This window comes from Netta rufina, assembly GCF_964035555.1.
Source record: "Netta rufina genome assembly, chromosome: 9".
Taxonomy (NCBI): domain Eukaryota; kingdom Metazoa; phylum Chordata; class Aves; order Anseriformes; family Anatidae; genus Netta; species Netta rufina.
This window is the reverse complement of record NC_140132.1, coordinates 2,898,405-2,918,118: the sequence shown is the minus strand read 5'-3', so window position 1 is coordinate 2,918,118 and position 19,714 is coordinate 2,898,405. Positions and strand designations below refer to the sequence as shown.

Sequence of the window (19,714 nt, the reverse complement as noted above, 5' to 3'; positions counted from 1 at the left end):
GTAACAGAAAAATGTGTTATAAAGATGGTGTAAGATGTATGGATTATCTTTCTCTATGGTGTTAATAGGCCTCAGCTTCCGCTGATTTCTATGGCAGACACCTGAGGATAAACTGATGTAGTTCTTAATATATGTATTTAAAAAAAACAAACCTTTTTTTGGTTAAAAAAAATAATCATGAAATCTATGGAAAACCTAGGAAACCACTTGCTACTTTTTAGCAAGTCAAGACACTTAAAGGCTACACTATTTAACCCTGAAAAGACAATATACTACTAAGATTTCGATGCATGGGATATCAGTCCAGCAGTTCCGAGCTGATTATCTGGATGTTTAATGCAACAAGAAGGTAAGAAGTTACTTTATTTTTTTAACACTAAGATGGGTCAATTGTTGTTGATTTAACATTTCTGGTATTGAACTGTTTGAGACTTGGTTTTTCTGACTTACTGACATACCTACTGGGACGCGTTAGAGCAGGACAGCAGCAGTTTAGTTCATGGAGTCACCTACTGTAGGAAAACTTGAATCTTGACTAATAAATGTACTCAGTAAATACGTAAGAGACCATGGTTTGCTTTTCTTGTTTAGTAGTAGTTGAAGGTGATGTACAGAAGTGTGCCATCATGAGAGCTTTGGAAGTAAGCATGAATCCTAGAAACCAGTGGTTACCCTTGCATTTCACCTCTCCTGCAGTGGAAGAAAAAATGTCTAAAGCTTGCTGAGGTTAAAAGGGGAAATTAAGCTTAACTGAAGATATGCAATCAGGCAAATGTTCTTTTTTCAAGTATTGTGCAAAACTTTTAAATGTTTCCCTTATTTGTCGGCTACATTAGAAACCTTTACTATGCAATTCATACCATGAACTGTAGATTTACATTGTGTAATTAAGGTACAAGCAACAGGTGGAAGAAAGAAATATACATATTCTTTGAAAGAAATATACATATCCTAGTAACAACACTTCTGGACTAATTCTTTCAGAGGTTGAAGCAGCTGAATGTAAACCATGTCTAAAAAGTACATTACCGGCCTCAATGCTTTTTAAGTAAAAATACAGATCAACTAAAATTCTAGATAGGTTTCTGGCTGCTGATCTGCTACTAGGGAAACAGCCCTCGTCACAACTTCCTTTAAGAATATGCAATCTTAAAATCTGTTTCTGCCATTTAGTTTCTTTGAAACAAACTCTTGTTTTTTCCTTGCACAGGGACATTGTGGCTGTTTGCCTTTAATGCTTTCAATTAAAAAACCCCACACCCGTACATTGGTGTGATTGAATTTTTTTCAAAACAAAACTAAGATGACCCACTAATCACTCATTTAGACATGTGGTTTTATTGTTTAATCTCTAAAAGCTGTTTTTATACAGTAAAGAGTGCAATGAAACGTCTCTTGCAAATTTAAAGTAACCCTATTCTCTGAAGATAAATTAATGCAGTATTAAAATTAAACAGAAAAATTTATTTTGCTCTTCAGTACATGGGAGCAATTAAGAAAGTCAAAGACTTTAACACTGTTAAAAGATGTGGTTGTGTTTCTTTTCTCTACTTTGACATTGGTGGTAATTCATGTGATAAATCACTTTTAGTTGAATGAACTTGCAAGGAGCAAGGCAAGACTAGAACAATGGGACCAGAATAAAAAAGTTTTGATTACTATAAGCACATTTGAGGTAGTTTGAAACGTTAAGCACTGTAAAATGTACTATTTTTAGTGAATGCAACTGCATTTTAATTTATATACACCTATTTTTTGACATACCTCGTATTTAAGGAACTTTCATTCATAATTCAGTAATATCAAGAATATGAAAATGCATGTTTAGCTTCCTTATTTAAGTTCAGTCACTCTTAAATTACACACCAATTTTACTACAAAGCCTGCATGTAAAAGATCTTGACATGAACATTAAATGTTGCCAAGAGAAGGAAACTAACTTTAGTGAAGTTTAAGAAAGATGTGTGAAAGACAGTTTTATACAACTGTCATTTAAACAGGACCAAAACCTTGTTGGTAGAGAAGTCAGGACAGAAGCTTTATTTCACCCCTTTCCTCAAAAATGACAGTCTGTATACAGTAATTCGTTGAGTAACATTTGCTTTACAGATGAAGTACCTCCAGAAACATGAAGCAAATGTTGGGCTAAGTTTAAAATTTAGGTACAGCAAGAAGAATGCAATCTGACAATAGCTAAAGGAAGTGATTACAAATTTAAGTAGCTCCAGTGATGCAACACTGAAGGAGAGGTGGATTGGAGTCTGTGTAATGTATGACCTGATCTAGCTTTATTACTAAGGGAGACGAAAACCACTGCATGAGACACCTAACTGGATTCTCCTCTTCCCTTGCAGGTGCTCTGTCCTCAGGTGGCACGTGCTGTCTACATGTGTTATCCGAGTTAAGTGGGAGTGTAGAAATGACTGGCCCTGACAGTAGCACAGACCAACCTCCAGTCCACGCATTTAAGAACGCGCAGCACAGCATGCTGAGCACATTGACATGGACAGAGATAGGGAGAATTCTTAGCAGCTTGCCTAACTCGAAGTGTAAATGCAGTTGGTTCACATACAGCCTATACTCAACCATTACAAGATGCTCTTTTTCTTCCCTTTCCTATCCTTCTTCATCTTGGGAAGCGGTCCTTTCTTCCAGGTTGCTCTTCCGCACATGCACAGTTATTCAAAAGTAATGTTAACCCATGGAAGAATTGTGTTCTTGCTGCCACTTTAGTTAGTTAAAAAATAATTTCTTCATAAGGTAGTTCACTTGGAAATTTGTTGTTATGAATTGTTACCAGTGTGAACTAAGTTTACAGGACAAGTACGATAAACCTTCCAAACATAGCCGTAAAACAACTGTTTCCCTCAGGCTTACATCTAACTTCAAATGTCACACATCTATGCAGGTTAACAGCATTAAATTTGCGTCAGTTAACTAACATTAGGAATCTGATCAGGAACTATTTAAAAGTGACAGCTAACTTACCTGTGATGTAGCCTTCTAAAGCTTTTGGCACCAGTGACTTTGCGGTTCTTAGGTCTTCAGCTGAGCATTTGCCTTCCTCAAGTCCAAAGGACATTCCCATTCTCTTCAGCACCTCACTGTCATCATGAATCTCAAAAGTGTTATCAAAATTAAAGAGGTATTCAAATCTGCACGTAAAAAGCCAAAGTGAGATGGTTTAGCAAAGAAGCATACTTTGCTTTTTTTGCCCTTTTTTGGGGGTGGGGTGGGGTGGGTTTGTTCTGAGTGAGGTAAATGGCGAGTCTTCATTATCCGTAAAAGGTCCTTACAAAAAAGTGCTGCAAGTGATTTTTCTCTTCTGCTTCTGTGACTGGCATGCCTACAAGGTTTAAAATGGTGCTTTGCCAATTAAAATGACTTTACCATTACAGAAAAAAAGGCTACAATTTTCTACCTTGTTAAACAGATTCAAAGGGGAATAGGCTGGTCTTAATAAACATGAACCTTTGTTTGTACTAAATCCAGTACTTTTAAAGGTCACCTGCAGCCCTGTCACTTAAGTATTTTGTTTTTACTTCTTTTATATTTAACTTTCTGTTCTAATCTGCAACGCTCCTCCTGTGAACTGACCTATTTACCTTGGTGTAACTTTGCTTTTTGGATGCATTTGGATGAAGCTAGCAGAGCGGGCTGTTTGAGGTCTTGTATATTCAAAGCCTAACAGTTCTGCTACAGGATTCTCAAAATGTTTTTCATTGCATATACAAGCAGAAATAGTAACGTAAACTTAAGAGAGCGTTAACAATAGCAGGGGCATCTAGACTAGCCTTATACTATAATCACAGGCTATTAAAAGATGGACAGTGCTGGCGCAATGATTACAATAGAAGGCTTGTTCCCAGTAACTCATTTTTTGCTGCCAAGTCTTCACCTCTGGAAAAAACAATCTATCTGTAAGATACGAGCTTTAAAAGATAACTCCACTGGTGGGTCAGTCATTCACCCAGGCTCTTTTGTAATCTATGGATTTTCTTGATTGTACTTTGTGCCTTAAACAATCAAACAAACAAACCTGATCCATAAGTTTGGAAAAGTCTTTTGTGCCTACACACAGAAATCGCACCTATAAATGTACGTGCTTTGTTCTAGGTGTAGCTGTCCTAGTTACAGACGTCACTTCATTTGTGACTCATATGGTATTACTTGAATAACCTGCATTTGCTTATGCAGCTGTACTTATTTAAGCAGAACCACATCAAAAGGGAAAACAAGATGTGTCACTATACCTTTAATTGGTACAGTTATTTTCCTGCTGTCTGGACTGCTGCAGCTGAAGTCATGCAGCTATGTTTAAACAAACGGGATGGGAGACCAGTGTCATAGTGAACTGGCAGGCTGTATAATAACTAATAACTGAATTCAGCTTTTATGGCCCAGTACTAAGTATTTATTAATAGCTCTGCATTTTTCCTCCCATGTGTTGTAGCCAAATACTGGCTATGAGGAAGGAGTGGAATGCAACACACTAACAGTATCATTTCTAGCATCCTGCGGCCTCTGATGCAAGAGATCTCTACCCATATTCTGCCTTTGCCATAAATAGCTATTTGACAATTTTCTTTCAGTGACTTAATGTGAATCCTTTTTGAACTTATATAAACATCTGGCATATACGTCATCAAATGCTACGATCTGCACAGACAGACGGTTACAAAAACACATTCTTTTTGTCTAAAACGTGTCACCTGGTAACTTCTCTTAATGGCTCCTAATTTTAACTTTAATAAGCAACTGTGAACAGCTATTCTCTGTGTACATTCCCCAGGTCAGCCATGATTTTATAGACATCTGTGAATCCACTGCTCCCTCTTCTCTAGGCCAAAGAGTCCATCTGTTCCTTCTGTGAAAGCCTGTCCCTAGCTTCATTCACTCTTGCTGCCCTCCTGTGTCTCTCTCCTGATTCTGCTACACTTTTTTCCAAGAACAGGACAGCAGATAATATTCCAAATATAAAAGCACTATACAGATCAGGTTTACACTGTAGAACTCTTTCTTTTTACTCTTTTTCCTAATAATTATTAACATTGTTTTGTCCATTATTGAGAAATCAACTTTGTTCTCGTAGAATGACCTACCGGACTGCCAACTTACTATTCAGTGCTAAAAGCTGGGTCCAGAGGCCAGTACCGTGAATGAAAAGTTTGGGTACATTTCCTGTCCCTCTCCTTTGGTAAGTGTAAATTTGGTTAACAGTAAATTGCATCTGCCATTGCGTAACCTACATGTTGGCATCTGTTCATGCCATCTACTATTCTAGTTGTTCAGACAACATCCATTTTTCTTTCCTTGGATAACTATTACCAGCTAACTTCTCGTCTCACTTTTATGGAAGTATTTACGCAACCCAGCAGGATTTCACTGTTGTTCCCCTTCATTAAAACAGCCAACAATTTGGTTTCCTTTTCTTGCCTAGCATTCTGCCTGTTATTAAATTAACGAATGAATCTTTTATTTTATTTCCAGTCACTTATTCTGTTTAAGGTCTGCTATGGAGTGGCCTTGTGATCCCAGCCAGATTACTCTGTTCCATGCTCAGCGAGACAGGAAAACTAACACGGATCACACTACCCAGTCTGTGTATGACCTATCTAAATCTTTGTAACATTTACTAATTAGTCTGACTATTGATCAGTTTAACAAGAAAAAAAAAAAACAACACAATGGTGTCATATTTGCTACCTTCTGTTCTTTTGGTACTACAGTGAGTTCAGTGTTAGTATTATGCTTCCCACTTACGCTTCTTTGAAGTGCTTGAGTGAACACCATCTACTCCTGCCGATTTGTTACTATTCTCACAGAACTACTCTACCAACTTTGGGATAAATCCCCTGCCAGATCTCTGATGTCCAGATATATTTACAGAAAATTCTAACATGAAAAATAGTTACTTCCGGAGGCTGGAGTTTAAGGGTAAATTACATAGAGGAAGGGCTTTTAGTTGTTGTGGTTTTTTTTTGTTTGTTTGTTTGCTCGTTTTCACCTCACGTGTAGTGAGACTTTATTTCCTTTGCCTATTCCCTTATACAGCTTGGTTATATCAACTGAAATATCAATAGCTTAGATAATTTTGGCATGCTCATTTTTAGTAGTAATGTTTTCTTACGGTTTGAGGTTTTTATACTTCTCTAGGCACCAACAGTCAGTTTTGTTTCTGACAACTTTAAAGCAGTGGTTCTGAAGTTCCAGTATGAAATTGTTCAACTTACTAATGACTTAAAACCTAAATACATAGCATTGTTTAAAAAAACATGGTAAGAACTGTACTATGCATCTATAAAATATGGGTATAATTAAGCTAAAGCACTACTGATCTTAAGATTATGTGTTCTACAGCATTTCTACCTTCAACAGCATTATTGTGGTACGTTGGTGCTTAAGGTACCTGAGAACAGCTCTATTTTTACTGTATGCTAATTGACTCCATACAGTTCAATACAGGATTTGTACATTTGTACACTACAGAATGGAATCTTAACCTAGGGCCTTAAGATAAAGCCAGCTATTTTCATGTAATAAACTAGTTATGATCGGATTAACAGTGAATATAATAGTGAATATAACAGCACCTCTCACACTTTCAGCCACATTTTCACAGGATGAAGTGCATCAGCACCCAGAAGTATGTAAGTGAACTCAAGAGTGCAATGTGTCGCAGTATGCTTACAAAGGCTAATTTCAAATTTCCGTATCATTTACTTCTCTTCTTCCCCCCCCCCCCCCCCCAAAGAGCTAGATACAAACTTTTTCCTATTTAAAGATAAGAGATGTGATCTCCTTCAAAAGTATCATTTCCACTCCTAGGATGTTACTTTTGTGTAATGGGTCACCTTGCATTTCTGACTAAATGTATCTATGGCAGATTAAGAATAAGAATTCAAGCCACTGGCTTGAATAGCTTTTTTAAAACCAAAACCAAATGGCTTTATTAAAAGCTAGCACTGTCCTAGTATATAACTTCATTCACTTCTTTCTCCTGTGCAGTGAATGCTCCTTAAAATGTCAGTGCCAAGTGCCTTTTACAACAGCGGAAGTCAGCTTGTTTTAACTAGTGGTTGTAAAGCAATGATTATAAACTTATTCCTGTTAATACTGCAGTTGGATTAAATATAATAACAAAAAAGAAACAAAAAAAGGAAGCCAAACACCCTTGAAGTAAGTGACCATGGAAATTTAAATGCACAATTACTTTAAATAAACTAACACAGTTAAGTTAAAGACAGTTTCTCTAATTAGTTCAAACAAAAATTCTGGTCCACAAATAAAGCACAATTCTAAAACTTCATTCCATAAACACTTACTTATCACTTGATATGCTGCAGTCAATGACTGTTCTTTTGCTAGTGTTTACTATTAAGAAAGGCAGCTGTATTGTTGAGTTCAAAGCTGGAGGGCCTTGATTCTGTTGTTCATTTTGCTGATTTCTTTGTACCAAGTTTTTGAATGCTATTTGCTGTAAAAAGAAAGAAAAAAATTAAAATTAAAATTAAAATTAAAATTAAGAAAACAGTGTTTCCAGAAAGGGGAACTTCATAGATCTTATTTACCAACTCTCAATACCCCCAGTGATGTTCAGTCAAAAGATAAGCTGTGATACTGAAGCTTGTCAGGAATGAAGTTACACCCTACAAATTTTTATGCCCCTCTCGCTCGACCCTGGAGATGAAACAATGGAGCAATAACGTGGTGAGAATGCTTCCTCACACCTTCTGAAAGGACGCTGGAGTCAGAGGTCTCCTCTGCTATCTTATATGCATAATTACCTCAGATTAGGAGCCAGTTACAAATTACAGCATCCCCCCTTTCTCAGCATCTGTATTCTCTCCCCCTCTCATCCATCACCCTTTTTTCTCAGAAGAATTTATTTTGAAATTCTGCTTTCAACATTTTAAACAGGTGCTGTTTGTGATACCACCCCTTCTTATATCTGACTGCATATGTATGAAAATAAGTGTTTTTAGGAAATGTTATTTGAGGGATTGGAAGTCAGGGTACTCACCCAATTGCAAGCACTACTTTATTTCACTTAGGGGGAAGATGGATAGACAAAACCCCTAAGGACTGTTAAACCACTTGACAGTGAATGTAAGTGTATAATTACAGTTGTAGAAAGTAAGGGAGTGCAAATCTGATGTTTTCAGACCAATAGTGTCTGAGTTGCCTCACTTTTACCAGGATAATTTTATGTTACTCAGGGAAGCTACTAATTTCCTAGGTCAGTTTGAATCAGAATTGTGCCCTAAACAGAGAAATCGCTTTTGCTGCCAAGGGGGGGGGGATAATCAGATATTTAGTTTCTAATTAGCTGAAAACCGTATCGTTGTATCTCCACCAGGAAAAAAAAATAGCCTCATTGCCTATAACTTCATACAAAAGTTTGACTGCATTTACATTACTGAATGCCTGTGCAGAGATCGAAACATTTAACAATGCTCATAACTCTATCTATAAGCTATTACTTTATAAACAAAGATGCATTTGAAATACATTTCTGCAGTCAATGCTAAAATCAAAGTTCTACTTAGGTAAATGACTTTGAAATATATTTCAAAGTTTTCCCAGATGCACATCAGAACCTAAAAGACCTGGATTGTCAGCCTTTCATTCTTAGGATCCAGAAGAATTTATCTCCCCTGGAAGAACTCCATACATACTTACGTAAGTTCAGTTACAAATTTTACAGCTTAGAAAAAACTAATTTATTTCAATTGAAACTAGCCAGAGAAGGTAATTAGGGCTCTTTGAGTTGTTCCCATTCCCACTAATTCTTATAGAGCTTCAGCAGAATGCTTACAAAAGGCTGTGGCATGTAGAAGCAGTATGGTGTGGGTAAAATGAATCAGGATGTGAGGGTAAGAGGTTCCCCACACCAGAAACCAGAAAGGTTTCAAGCGTGAAACTTTTCTTCTCTAGTATATCAGAGCTGCTGAACAAAACTATAAAGAAGTTCTAACATGATGGACTCTTACTGGTTAATTTAATTTATATAAAAAGTAATTTAAATTAAATATATACCTGCAGCAGCAGTTCTTGTAGCTGTGCTCGCTTCTCTTTTATCCGTTCAATCCTCTTCTGTTTTTCTATCTTAAAATATAAATGTATATATATCATGGTAAATATTCAGTGACCTTGTCTGTTCCACTCTGCCAGACTGAACAGACGTCAGAACTACATCAGTGTGCGAAAAATCCCCATTTTCTTCGTAAACGGTGGTGAATTCCCTGGCACAGTGAGTAACTGTCAAGTCTTTTCAGCCGTACCCTCTTAAAATATAGTCGCTTCTTCTTCAGAAAGACTAATCACATAGGCACATGAGTGCTTCCATAAAATAGGACTATGCATATGCATACTCCTTGGGTGGATGAATTTTCCAAGTTTCTTCAATACACAATACAGCAAAAGCAGATTTCTTACTATATCTAGAAAGACAATTAATGTAACCTGAACAAGAAACTGTTCTGTATTGGACAGGCAGCCCCCACATTTTAAGATAGCTCATGTCACAAGTAGCAAAAATATAATGCATATTAAGGTGTGTTTGCATATAGTCATTACAGGAGTTTGCAGTAAATACAGTAACTTGTGCTTTGTATTTATGGAGTGTTTAGCCTCAAGTACAAGCAACATCTGTGTACTTAAATTCTGGCATCCCTGCAAAAACAGGGCAATTCCTAGCCTGCTGGAAAAACAACAATGCAGGTACCTAATAAGTAATTTTTTTTTCCTGCTAGTTCATAACTAGTATTTGACATCCTAGCAAAAAATATTTTTCAATTTAATTTCCTTTCATTGGTGCCTCCAAGCACAAACTAATAACAAAATAGTTTTCCTTTCAAATGTACACAATTTCATCAATGTAACAGTACTGAAGTTCGTTCTTATGGTTATTTTGGCTCCTACACACTATAATCTTAGAAGTTAACCCTGATACCATGAATTTTCATTTTTCTAAGGTAAACAGTTTTTAAAACTTGTGTAATACTGTGTACACCAAATAAAAGTGAACAAAACATACATAATAAACATATCAATGAGGTTAAATTGTGAAAAAAAAACCACCACACAACTCTTAAGTTTTTAAGCTCCATTATTACAACCTGTGTGCTACACAGAAATTTCCATCTCCCTCACTTTACCTCTAGATTCTGACATTCCTGAGCTGAGTTTGTAGGAAGGCCGATCCATCTGATTTCCTTTTTCTCCTTTGAAATTATGTTCATTGCCATCAGCACATTAAGGGCATCGTAAACTCTCCGTCTAATATTTTTCTGATCGTAAGCCTGCTAAGGAAACAGCTCAGCATTAATAACAACCGAAGGTCTCAAAAATAGAACACATCCTTCATAGAGAAGTAAAGGCAAAAAACAAAAAGTAGTTTTAAGTGAGAGTGATATTAAGACAGGATGCTTTCATCTGTGCTATTGCTTGGATACCACACCAACGTTGTTGTTTGCAAACAAAAGCTTCAGGCCTGCCTAAAGCCTCTGGGAAGCAATTCCCATCGTGGCAAGTCCGCTACAGGTGGAGAGCCTGACTAGACCTCATATGGTCGGTACTGAGCATTTTTTGAAGCGATTTTTTTTTGGCAGACTTGCTTGTTTATAATTTAGATGGAGTTTAATTCTCTATTTTAATTCTGTATTTTAGTATGGAATTTGATATATAAATAACTTAAGGGTATGTCTCATACTTCCAAGGTAGTTAAGTGAGGAAAACTATGGCATGTGGCAGGATAACACAACAGCAGGAAGAGAATTCCATGATAAATCAGCCAATTTTGTACTGGTAGAAAAAAAAATAAAAAATCAACGTGTTCACTTACCGAATCTGTAGCTAGGTGGCTGTTAGAATTTGTGAATTCTGATACCAGCTCATCAGCAACTTCATTGTATGAAGTTGTTCCTTTACGCTGAACTTTTTCACATACTTTCATTGAAAAATGCCTCAGACCTTTCCCATTTTTATCTCCTTTTTTGCTTCTTTTACTGTAAGGAGAAAAGTAATTATTTTAAGATGTTGAAATTTAATAAGCATACTTTCCTGCTGCATATAATTTCAGTGTATTTTTTTCTTTTTATTTCAGATTAATTTTTAAATGTAGGTATTCTAATTTCATATGCTTTGATTTACTTTTTAGTTAAATGTTCTTCATAGGTGTTATGTTAACAGTATGACAAATGTCATTGAATTCCCAAAGACATGCTAGAACAATTTAAGACTGAAAATTTTATTTCATTCTTGACAGTATTATGGACACTTGGAAACCAAAATACTTTAATAAGCAAGACTTACCTGACAGAACAACAACAAAAAAAATACCTTTCTCCTGTGCGTTTCTTAACAAAAAAGAATTTGCAATTACAATATTTGTATGCATGTTTCAACAGAAGCATTTAAAATGCTTATATGATTTTTTTAAAATTACAATTTTAGAAGTTGGTTTGATAACATGTTTCAGGGAGAGGTGTTATTTTACAGAAATAGCCCTAGTTCTGTCAACTGTAGCAAGCTAAGAAAAACATAAAAATACAAGAGTGCTTTTGAAAATTTTGAATGTATTTAAGAAAACAGGACACTGGAAAAAATGACAGAAGAAAAGTATAAAAGAACAGCAGAATAAAATAAAATACAAACCAAAAAAAAACAACAAAACTTTCTAAACCTTATGCAGTTATTCAATTTGAGTAATTGTGATAGGTAAACAAACAACATCTTGAATGCATCCAAAGAAGTTTTGGAAGCAAAGAAACAATTATTTAGTTACAGGTATTTGTCACATACGAAACTAGATCAATCCTGTTTCTGAAGATGTATCGCATTTTTCACAACTCCAGTTTTGCCTGTAACAGTAAATGTAAATACATCAGAAGTAAATATAAATAATAAGTAAATGTAAATATTAGGAAGTGATGACAAAGAGTACTAAATTATAACTACAAATAATAACATACTATGTAGTTTTTACTGTGGAGGAGTGAAAACTGATTCAAGTGGGAACTGGACACCAAGCTCTCTGAAAGGCAGATTTGAAGAAGCAAACAAGGTATGGCCACGTAAATAAAACATATGTTCAATAGTACTCACCTTTCTGAAAAATCTGATTCTATAAATTCTCGAGTCCTCTTTCTGTCCCTATGAGAAGACAATTCAAACTTAAATTAAACCAGTATCTTATTTTGATAAATAAGACCAGTATCTTATTTTACTTATTAACCAGTATCTTATTAATGAAGGGAGCTGAATGAACATGATGACTCTGAAGTTCTGTGCCATGAGAGGCTGCACAAATCAGACCTGGCCCTCATCTGTAATGCCAGGATGTCTGGGGTTGTGTGGAGCCCTGAGCATGACTATGATTTTGCCTTATTTGCCTTTGGAAACAATTTGGAATCTGTGAAGAAGAGTAAACAGACTCTTCTCTCTCTCAGACCCTTCATCACGGCATTTGAATGAAGCTGAAGCAAGCTAACCAAAGTTCACTGCCTAGCTGAGCAAGCTGTGAGCAGGCACTAAAACTCTTCCCTCATCAGGCTACTGAAAGAACTTATGTCTGGCCTTCATAGTTCACAAAAGTTGCAGAAACAAATTCATTATTGACATCTCCCTTTCAAATAAAATCAGATCTACATGGATTCAAAAGCTATTTGAGGAGAAAAACCCCTATGCATCAAGAAAAGCAAGCTTAAAAACTGCTCAGCTGGGCCTGCAGTTTATTGACTGTGTGGTGGGAATATAGCAACTAGGAGGTACAAGCACATGACAAATCTTGCTTACAGCACGGCATGAAGAAAATCAAGATACGAACACATTCTCCTTAAGCCATTTCCTAGATGCTTCATTTTCTCACCTCTACAGCTGGAAAGGTATTACTGACATGCATCACTGATTAGGAAATAAACCAGATGTGGAGATAAATTACTTTTTAATTTTCACAGGCAAAGCACTGCATCTGTCTTGAGACAGATAAGCTCAACAGTACCAAAATTAAAAAAATAAAATCATGAAATACTGTAAAGACCAGATTTCCTTGGATGACATAATGATGGTACTCTGAAATATCTAGCCCATGAAAAAAAAATTGATACCATAAAATAATAATAAAAATACAGCACTGACTACATTCAAAATTTGTTATTACAGCTTTAGTCTTAAATGCCTCTAAGTGTACTTGAAAGATTCTCCCCCTGTTGGAACTTGCTGATAACGGTATATCCAAGTAGCTTTGCTACTGAGCATGAATTTATGAAAAAAAATAGAGGCTTTTTTTAATGGGACTCATAAATTTGTGACTTTCCATTGTCACACAGGAACAGACACTTCCATAAAGCAAAATTAAAACAGTAACGTGACTTCTATGTGCAACCGTTCACATGTTCCAGATACCGCAAGCACTTACTGTGCTAAGAAGCATACTCCTTTTAATTGTGGAAGAACCAGAAACTGAGCTAACATGTAGTTAGAACAGTATAAATATAAGAAAAATCAGAGCAGATCCACAAACATCTTTAAATAAACCAAAAATCTTACCCTGGCACCCAGCCAGTAGCTTCTGTTATGTGCGTCTGCGTGACCATCGTTGGAGCTGGGCTGTATGGACTCCCAATTAGAACACTCCCTGAATTGGTCAGTCTTTGTGATGTGCTTATGAGCTGGGAAATTAGAAATAAAATTAAAAAACAAAACCAAACAAAAAAAAAGCACAGCTTTTAAAACAGAATAGAGGTTAACACATCCCCAAATTCATATTAAGCATTTAAGAAAAAAAAAAAAAAAAAAAAGCACGTACCAGATGTAAGCTGTAGTCAAAAATAGACAGAAGGGGTGCCATTAGAAGGTACTCCTACATGACAGTAATTACAGTACTGTTAAGTGTTCTGCCAGCTGTGGCTTATTACTGTATTACTCTTAAGGACAAGAACTAGACAAACAGCCATAATGACTAGGTAGAGGAGAGAGGACCTGTCACTATATGCATCAAATTGTTTCTTCCAGACTATGTCTAGGACATTTCTTGATTACTGCAATCAATGAAGCTTCATTCCCAGTGGATTGGAATTGTCAGTATTTGGTACCAAGGTCTGAGCTCCAGGCCAACTATTCTGTGCAGTATGCAGTGGTCACATATCTCGAGGCCTTCTAGGAAGCAAATACAACACCGTACCTATGAAATTACATCTGAGGTGTATGCTGTACACAGAAAATACAGCACATTTAGACAAACCTGTTGTAATTCTGTGCACAGTGGTTGTTAACACTAAATCACTTGATCTCATCTTTTAAATTACATCCAACTTCATTCTTTAACATAGGTCACCAGAGGAATTCAGATAGTATTTAAAAATGAAACAGTATTAATAGTTAATCTTTTAAATAAACACATTAAATTATTTTTATTCCAATATGCTATGATTTATACCAAAGCCTCCTGGAGAATGCTTTTTACTCATATACCCATTTTTTAAAAATTTATTTTATTATACTTTTAGTAGCATTTTGAGTACCAAATATATTAAACTTAATGCTTTCCTTTACTATATCACTTACCCAACAGCCATATGGGTATAGGGCAGATAGTTTGTTTGGTATTCATCAATGTTTTTTAAACAATTAGAGAAACGTTATCTGAAGAGTTTCCAACTTCCTTACCTAGTTGAGCATTGCTTTACATCCCTCCTAACTCCAAATTGTGACTATATTTCTTGCATTTTTTTTTCTCCTGAACAAATAATTTTATCTTATTTGTCCTTTCTTTTATCTCCATTATTTAACTTTTATAGATAAGTGAACAGCTTGACAGAGAAAGATGAGTGGAAAAAGAAAGAAATACTAGGAAAAGTGAGACACAGGGCCAATTAAAGTATTTACTGCTAGGCATTAAGGAACATGGGATTCCCCACTGCGTTATTTTACACACTGTATGCCAGCAAAGGAAAGATACAAACTTTTATCAACTTACTGCTACATTGGCTTAAAATCAGAAACGTTTTGTGATAGAATGATTAATTTTTAAAAGCTTGATTAAGTTCAGCAGTAATGTCAATATGTGAGAATCTAAAATACATTATTTCAATTAAAGCTTAGTTCAATGCAATAACTTTTTAATTTCCTGCAACACTGTAAATAATTGTCAGTAAGCATACAGCTCTGCCAGTATATGGCAGACACATGTCGGAGAGAAAAGATTTTTAAGTATTTTGCATGCTGAAATTTGTTTTATCACATTCCACCCACCATTATGTTTCACATTGCTCTACTCATGTCTTTTAAATACCAAAGAAAATGTATCATAAAAAGGGTGGGTTTTGTCTGATCTCCCTATAATTTTAACAGCTAGTGTAATAAATTGAGGGGCAAAATCACGTTTGAGCATCTTAGTCTCGTCCTGTATCTCTCTGTACCTTGGTGCCACCTGGAGGAAAGGACAACAGCAGCGCTCCTGCCAGGCCCAGGGCAGCCATGGCATGTGGCCAGCATGATGCTCGGCCAGGCACCCAGAGCTGGTAGTTGCACAAGCACAAAATCTACATCTTACTGTTGAAAGTCTGTTACTGCATGTTTGCTTTCCAAAAATGCTACACACTGAGTATTTTCAAAAGATTTATTCCATCCTAAGAGCAAACATTTTTGCAGTGTGCCTGAAGTAATCACATCAATACACTGCACAGCATAACACGGAAAAAGAAAAGCTCATCCTAATTTGGCAAATAGAAATCTATGGGGTGTGTTACCTCACTGCAGTCAAGCACTTCCATTTTCATCACTAATACTTGCACTGTTAAATTCACTCCTACAGAGTACTGCTGCTGTTAACTGAGATGCCTTGCCTCAATCTCCAGCTGGTCCTACTGCAGCAGGAGGGGCTGTGCACCTCAGCACTGCTACTGAGCAGGGGCAGGCAGCAGACACCTGCACTGCCCAGCTGGGGTCGTTCTCCCCCTTAGCTGACACTGCAAGATGGTGTAAGGTCCCAGCACCAACACTGGAACGCCAGCACTTCTCGCAGGCAAGGCAAGCCTCACATGCAATATGCATTGTGTTACTGGAATCTAATGACACCACAACACACACCTGCTTGCAAGAATCCAGCAAAACTGTGCTTCACCGTTGGCATAGCTGCCCTGTAAGACAAATCACCCTTCAGCCAACAGCCCGCTCCCCGCCCTGCGGCTGTCTGTCTGTCTGTCTGAAGAACCTGGAACAGCTGAGAGGGCTGCAACCCACATGGGTAAAGAAAACCAAAAAACCCTCATGGCAGTAGGATATTGCTAACACTGCTGAGATGCCAAAGGAATGGTAACACTCCAGCTGTTAAGAACTTGTGAACCTTCTCTTATAAACACAGCCATGCCCTGGATGTCTTAGAGGGTCTGTGCTGATAGCTAAGAAGGAAATGTGTTCTAAATACAGTAGCATCTTACTGAAAAATAGACATTTTTAGCGTTTCCCCCCCCCTTATACTATGAAATAAAATACATATTCTTTTATTTAGCATACATAAGATTAAATTTTTAAAATATGAGAAAATTCTACCAAAACACCTTCACCATGTAAGCTAAGAGCAAACCAATGCTTTCTTTTGTACAGTTCTAGTTACTGCAGTGCTACATTTCACAGGACACGTTACTGTAACAGGCAGAGATAAACAAGCCAGTCCTTCAACAGTAAGTGTTCAAGTAAAAAACATCTCTGATCATCCTATTTCAGCTACCCAAAATACATGAAAATGTCTCCTTTACTATTATAAAAGAGCAGCAGAGAATCTCCAGTAAGAACTCTATGTCTTAATGAGAGTGCTTTGAAACCACACAGCAAACCGTGCTAACAAGCACATGACAGCCCCTTCAAATGAGCTTGCCTGACTTTGAAACATGACAAAAAGTTGGTGAAATTAACGGACAGTAACTGGCTTTCTGTAATGTCACCCAGAATAAGGTCAATAGGGCAGCAACCTATGCTAGCAAGGGACAGTTTAGTTCCTGATTAAGCAAAAAAATGTAACCGTGTATCTAATATTAGGGAAATAGTCCCTGTTATATACCAGTATTTTGAGAAACGTATCATCAGAAGTAGCATATTTGATATCAACTATGATGGCAAGCAAAATGTAATGCATACAGATTAGTGTAGTAGAGAACTAAGCATCAATAACCAAACAGATTTTTAAATCAGAGGCAATAAATGATATTTATATAATATTTTTTCCTTCTGTCACATGCAAGTATGAAGAAGAGCTGCCAAAAGTGGGATTGCAGTGGAGTGCATGTTAATGAATAAGTTGCAAGAGAAGAATCTTGTAATTTAATAAATGCTCATAGAAGCAACCATGCCAGAAAACAGTCATTTTCTTTCTGGTATCATTAAGTTAGAGTTATATTAGATAGTGCTTCTCACATTACACTGTGGTGTGTTTTTAACTACATAGCATTGATTACAATACATCTAGTGCTGATACTCACTTTTGTTCAGTTTGTGTTGCTGTACAGAAATTTGCAAATGTACATCTGTAAATCTACACCGAAAACTAAATCTTCAGCTACGTTCCTAGCAAGGTTCACATCTCCATTTTTTCATGTTTCCATATTACATAAATGGGCAGTTACACACCTGGTTAGCCAAGTTAGCATTACTGCAGTTGCAAAACTTACCATTTGGGGTCCAACATTCACATTAATTGGTCCTAAGGTTTTTGGCAAAATCTTTGTTGGGGAGTTCGTACTGGAAACTGGTAATGTAATTATTGAAATATTACCTAAAAAAAAAAAAATAAAAAAGCAACAGAATTTTAAATTACCTCCTTAGTAACTTAGAAGTAACACAGTAACACTTTGGTGAATTCTCACATCATTTTTACACTTCGGAACCAGGTTAACTTTTCCTGTCTCATACACTGCAAAAATAGCCTTCCAGAACAGCCACCAGACCTCTTAGCAGACGTCACAAGGACACCGTACAGAACTATAAAACTTCACCAATTTATTGCTGAACTACAACTTAGTATTTTACTTCCAGAAGCAATTTCTTCTTGCCTAGGATAAAGAGCATGCAGCCTGCCATACACTTGAAGTTTAAAAGTCATGGGTGTACTTCTAGAGTCACAGAATATCCCAAGTTGGCAGGGATCCATGAGGATCATCGAGTCCACCTCATGAAGCTGTTCTACACACTAATCCTATTTACAATCACAAGCATATGTACAAAATATGGTTCTATCTTTATAGCCTTAACCATTCCTAGTCTGATTATACCATAACATTGTAAAACACCAGTGAAGTAAGCCTGTCTGTATCACTGTACAGATGGAGCAAATGATGCCTTTGCAACTACCTGAAGTACCAGAGCTGGCAGCTGGACAGCAGGATGGAGCCAACCATCCCACCTCCAACCCAGTGTCTCTTCATCCCGAGATGTTGACCATCTCTGTGCTCCTGCACAGCTTACGGACCTAGCGCATCCTGCCTGCGCACAGCTCTGCGCTGAGTACCTCACAAATGCTGCTGCTCCTCGCTTCCAAACTGTATCTTGTAATCTTGATTACTCAGACTTAATGTCTTAATCAAAACTCTCCTGCAGCACTACTAGCCTACAAATATTCAGACTGTTGTACCAAAGTGGTGAAAACACTCATTTATCTGTGGGCATCGTGGCAGCAGCAGCTCCCCTGGCAGTTTCAAATCAACCAAATTCCTCCCGCGTTCCCATCCGCAGTGACCGTGGTGGGGCAGGAGGTGAGCCAAGCAGAGGGAAGAGCTGCCACTGCCTCATCACCCACAGCACCAGCCCGGGGCTGGCTGGGGTTGAGCTGTAAGGCCACGGACTGGCTCCTGAGGAGCTATGGATGCTCCCTCGTACTGGCTCTGCGGCACCTGAGGCTCCTTCAGAGCAGCAGAGGGAGCAGCCCTCAGCACCCGCCCTGCCCTCCGCCCACAGGAGCTGGCAAATGTTCTGCCTAGCTGAGGAAACATCTCTGCATCTCTGTGAAGCAGCTCTGTTCCCAGGGCTTCTCTCACAGCTTGTTTACCTCCGCTGCCCACTGTCTTATCACTTGGTCCTGAACCAGCGTCTTTGATATATAGATTTTTTATGGCTATGTTCTGCAATAACTGAAAAATCATAAATTCAACAACGTAACTGCTCTGCAATACAAAGCAGAAGCAACACAATGGAGAAAAACATACGTAGGAAACGATGCTCTGTATCTACAACACAGAAGTAAAAAGGATGTAGCCATTAAGGATGTAGCCATTTGCAAAGTCTCACCTTTATAAAAAAAAAAAATAAAATAAGAACAGAGATAGATGTTATGATTTGAGACAAGGATGTTCTAATATTCTGTGCAAATTCCTTTGGCATCAGGAGTAATGCTACTACTAAACGTTAATTTTCCAAAAGGCAGATCTGTGCCTGAGAACATCTGAGGAAGCTTGACTGAAGTACTAAATAATTTATTCAGTCACCTAGCTCACCTAGTAAAAAAACGTAGAAGATCACGTGCTTGCAAACCCAAATCCTGCAGTACGTTTTTGCTCTAGCGTGAAAATTTGTGAGGAAGTGACAAAGCACGGAGTAAGTATGATTTACATACACTGTGTTCATTTTGAGCTCAAAGCACTCCTCTGAGCTGACTTGTCACTTTTTATTTTTGCTCAGGATTTTGCTCAGGATTTGTTAAGCTGTGCTGCAAACTCTCACT

The 19,714-nt window shown here is 37.2% G+C and overlaps 1 protein-coding gene across 4 annotated transcripts in view; it reads right to left on the bottom strand.

Moving 5' to 3' along the window:
• Positions 1-19,714, bottom strand: part of TFDP2 (transcription factor Dp-2) — a 43,502-nt gene that overhangs the window by 5,229 nt on the left and 18,559 nt on the right. For 3 of the 4 annotated variants that reach the window (XM_084291996.1, XM_084291997.1, XM_084291999.1), the window contains 8 exons: positions 17,670-17,773; positions 13,552-13,673; positions 12,109-12,156; positions 10,847-11,009; positions 10,161-10,307; positions 9,040-9,108; positions 7,326-7,477; positions 2,989-3,155 (listed from right to left, as the gene is read on the bottom strand). In XM_084291996.1, coding sequence (XP_084148122.1) covers positions 2,989-3,155; positions 7,326-7,477; positions 9,040-9,108; positions 10,161-10,307; positions 10,847-11,009; positions 12,109-12,156; positions 13,552-13,673; positions 17,670-17,773 — 972 coding nt within the window. The remainder of the gene's footprint in view (positions 1-2,988; positions 3,156-7,325; positions 7,478-9,039; positions 9,109-10,160; positions 10,308-10,846; positions 11,010-12,108; positions 12,157-13,551; positions 13,674-17,669; positions 17,774-19,714) is intronic. The other variant, XM_084291998.1, reaches the window with a different exon arrangement.